General features: G+C 46.5%; 1 protein-coding gene across 1 annotated transcript; it reads right to left on the bottom strand.

The window, feature by feature from the left end:
- Nucleotides 1-1,151: 1,151 nt before the first annotated feature.
- On the bottom strand, nucleotides 1,152-2,621 carry LOC133885476 (peroxidase 5-like). The gene is made up of 2 exons (XM_062325198.1): nucleotides 2,225-2,621; nucleotides 1,152-2,122 (listed from the first exon to the last, which is right to left on the bottom strand). Exons 1-2 carry the CDS (start codon nucleotides 2,444-2,446, stop codon nucleotides 1,367-1,369), a joined length of 978 nt encoding a protein of 325 aa, XP_062181182.1. The 5' UTR covers nucleotides 2,447-2,621; the 3' UTR covers nucleotides 1,152-1,366.
- Between the last annotated feature and the right edge of the window lie 1,777 nt (nucleotides 2,622-4,398).

Raw genomic sequence — 4,398 nt, 5'->3', positions numbered from 1 at the left:
GGCGAGCCGAGGCGCAGTGCTGCTCTGACGGAGCGGAAGAGTCCACTGTCCAGCCAGGAGCCAGCCTGCTTTCCTGCCCATGGTAAAGCTGCATCGCCATGTACTGTCAGAGAAGAGAACCTTCGCTGCAGAATAGTTTAAGAACGTGGATCTGACAGATTAGAGAAACGGCGAGTGTTGTGCATATGATGGATATGTTAATCCCATTGATCGATCAACTTGGAGTAGAGATTCATAAGAAGAGTTATGGAAGGTATCACAAGTGAATGGTCAGATCGATCGCCCTTTCCAGAGCAGAGTTGATTGGAAGGTACTGCATTTTTTCTATCCTGGTCAATCACCGGATCTGACAGTTTTTGCCCATTCCTCTGTGCCAATCCCGATGTTTAACTATGGATATGTTTGGCCCAGCGTGAAATCAACCGAAACTCTGTGGAATAGCAATTTACAGTTTATAGAGGGATTTTATAGACATAATTTTTTAAAATAAATTAGATGCTAACAGCTAAAAAAATAAACTTCCTCTTATTCACTTCGCCCATAAAATTACTTTCTTCGTAGAATTTACTCTAAAGAATTATTTTCACTTACAAAATCATTTTCTTAAAGATTTTGGATAAGGTAGCTTTACCAAACAAAAGCCCTACACATACAGTACCTTACTGAGTCCCTGCCACTGCAGGAGTAGTACGTAGCTTCTAATTAGTGACTAGATCTTGCCACATGAGGTCAGTCAGGCCCTTCTCCAACCTGTAGCTCATGGCTGTCCCTCTCCGTGCATGTTCTTGATGCTCTAAGCCGAAAATGCGAAGCTGAAGAGTAGCAGATGTTGATAATTGCACAGGCCCATATCGTTGCACATGCACGCATGTTCGTAGCTCCATCGATCATCGATGTGTACGTAAAGACGAGAAGAGAATGGGAGACAGAGAGGGGTGCAGCGAGAAGAAAGACGAGAACAAAACATGCTACATGTTGGGTGCTTGCCAGATGCCCTCGCATTGCTCTGACTCATGTGCTTGTGTTCTATGTCGGCTCCGCTAGAACTCTGCTAGCTTTCACACGCAATGCAAGGATCTCAGTGACTGCTGACTAGATTACTACTGCATGAACACAAAGTTTCAGTAATACTGTAACCGAAAAGTACATGAATAGTTGTTCTTCAATTTCCACAAGTTGGATCAATCAAATATATTATCATTGAACACTGACAAATTGATCCACCCTCTCTCTTATGTTACAGCTTCCAACAGTACAAGGCAAAATGGAGTGATCATATCATGTACAGTTAAGTACACATGAATGCAGATCGATCGATCAATCAATGGCGCCTTTGAGTTGACTGAAACGATTATGATGCTAGTGATTAGTTGACCTTGTTGCACTTGAGCCTGATCTCCCCGGGTGGTCCGGTGAGCACCTCGATGTTGCCCATCTTGACCATGGCGGCGGCGAAGCGCTGCGACCAGAGCGCCCGGTTGGCGGCGTAGAGCGCGACGAGCGCCGCCGTGTCGTTGCTGTCGATGAGCGATTGGTCCGACGTGAACACCACCTCGTGCGTCACCACGTTGCGGTAGTACTGGTTGTCCAGCTGCAGCGGCGTCTTGAAGTCCAGGGCCGCGACGCGGTCGCGCCGGCCCGTGGCGGCGGGGCACCGGCCGCGCAGCAGCCTCCCGAGCGTAGCGTTGAGGGACGCGTCGAGCTGCGGGTAGATCCTGCCGGCGAAGGATGAGCAGTGCGAGCGGCCGATGGAGTGCGCGCCGGAGAGCGTAACCATGTCGTCGGCGGTGAGGTTCTTGGACGCGAAGCTCGCGACGAGCTGGGTGAGGTTGAAGGAGCCCGGGGGCAGGTTGGCGAGAGCCTCGGATGCCCTGGAGATGCGGCCATCGAGGCGGCCGGACGGCATGGCGAACTTGATCCCGCCCATGATGCGGGCGGCGTCTCGGGCGGCGAAGGCGACGATGTCAGCGCAGGAGACGGTCCCGGGGCAGCGGCGCTCGACGACGCGCTTGGCGCGGTTGATGACGCTGAAGCCGCGCAGGCTGGGGAAGTTGGGCGGGGACATCTTCTCCACCGTCGCGTTGCCGGTGGGGTCGTCGAGCAGCACCGACGCGTCACAGCCCTGCAACAATGGCACAGTGGCATCAACTAGCATTGGCATTGCAACTGCATTGCAGGAGGAGTGAGTGCTGCTGTACTAGAAAGCATGAATGGAATTATATACCCTGACGAAGCAGTCGTGGAAGAAGAGGCGGATCAGCCCGGGCCCGTTGCCGGAGTCCTTGCGGACGGCGGCGTGGACGATGGTCTGGATGAGGCCCTCGGCGGCCGGGCAGGTGGCGTTGTAGTACCCCACCTGCAGCGGCGACGACTCCGACGAGCGGCACAAGAAGCAAGCCCATGTCACGAAGATGACCGCAACGAGCACAGGAACCTGAGCGCTCATCTCTGCTCCGTATAGTAGCCTGTACCACACTACCCACTGCACTAGTACAGGATGGTGCTACGGACAGGCAGCTCTAACTAGCTCGTTAGAGGAGAGGACAGAGGACTCTAACAAACTGGTGCACTGATGTAAGCAGGTTGCTAGCTTGGCACCCATTTATATGCAGTGCAGTGCAGTGATGGAGAGATACAGTCGATCAGATCAGAGTCAGAGATACAGTCGATCGATGCATGTAACGCGAGAGAGAGAAGTGGCCTATGCACGGGAGACTGGAGTAGATACCTACCTAGCTTAGGGATCACAACAGGCTAATTCTCATTGGGAAATGCTTCTCCATCGTAATCCTTATTTAGCTATTGGAGAGAAATTTTCTTCTATCTCTGTTTCTACGGAGAATTTTACGAAGATCAAGACTTCAATAGAGATGTAAAATTAAGTTATAGTTGATTATTACAATATATTTGTAGTATAAATAAAAAATTAATTGATACATACGATGGTAATTAATATAAGATGTGTTAAACATCGTAGGTTAAAAAATATAAGAGTAATTTATTTTTCTTCTACGTAATGTAATATTTGTATATTTATATAATAAGAAATATATATATATATATGTAATATTAGAAATATAGCATGAAGTAAGGACAGAGAGCATTTTTCCATCCCTATTTCTATCCCTATATAAATTCGTGAGGATCAAAATTCTTGTATCCATCTCTTAATAGGAAAATTTTCCACAGGTTACCGAAAGTTCTATTGCCATCCCTAACCTAACCTAGCTACGAAGAACATGGGCAACCAGCCAGAGGCAGTACTGTGTGCCATGGGGAGACGGGAACATGGGATCGAAGCGGCCGGGGCACGTGGTTTTGGCTAATAAACGTGCGTGTCTTCTCTAATTGGAAACTGACCTGCTGCGGCGAAGTGTCTGCAGATCCGTGCTTCGCGGCAGCGCCATGAATAGCGCGGGGGAGTGGTGGACGAGTTGCTGCCTTCACCTACCTAGTTTTGGACCTTAGCCAGGAGTAATGGGCGAAATGAGCTCTATAGTATTTCGGGCCCAGAAAGGTTTGCAAGGCCTATCTATGGTATGACCCAATTCCAGGATCACTCCGATTTGTTGGGCCGGGCTCTGTGAGAGACCACCCCTCCACGGCTCGATTTTTTTGTTTTTATATTTCGAAAATCAACATATTACAAAAATAGATGTGTAGCCCGATTGGACATCTTTAAAAATAAAAATAAAAATATAGCATTATAATGCTCTCAAAATTCAAAATATTAGTGAAATAATCATAAAAATTCTGAAAAAAATATGGTGTAGAGGATTCTATAATCTAGCTCTAAAAAAATCAACTCTGAATATGATCTGTATGTGATGCAAAATTATAACTCCTGTAGAACGATGCATGCCCCAAAAGAGTTTATGTATGTTGATTTGGCCCGAGAACCTCATAATTTAATTTTCCAAATGCGATCCTGTAGGTCTTTTCACCTCCTAAACTTCTTGCACACTTGCTACTAATGTAGTACCGAATTACTGTGTCAACTTTCCTCAAAAAATCACCCCGTCAACTTTCCTAAAAAACTTACAGCGTCAAGAACAACGAAGTTTTGATTTTTTTTTCTCTTTTTCGAAAACGCTGAAAGTTTCAAATCTTCTATGTGATGCAAAATTATAACTCATTCCTCAGCTGAAATTCAATGGAGTATATATCTTTGTGTAGCTGTCGGCCACTTGACTTGACTTAGCACAGAAGGATCATGTTCCGCACGTGACCGTTGGCGCCAAGTCGCGGACGACTGTAGTGTGGCCCATGCAATTTTTTTCTAAAATTTTGTTCTGAAAACTTTTAAGCAAAACTTTTCTCATTAATTTCTCCACACAACTTTTGAGCAAAACTTTTCTCGTGTAGATTTTTTCTAAAAAAAAATTTAATCAAATTTTT

The sequence above is a fragment of the Phragmites australis genome, chromosome 11 (genome assembly GCF_958298935.1).
Source record: "Phragmites australis chromosome 11, lpPhrAust1.1, whole genome shotgun sequence".
Lineage (NCBI taxonomy): Eukaryota > Viridiplantae > Streptophyta > Magnoliopsida > Poales > Poaceae > Phragmites > Phragmites australis.
Note: the sequence above shows the minus strand (reverse complement) of the source record. Positions and strands in the feature narration are given on the sequence as shown.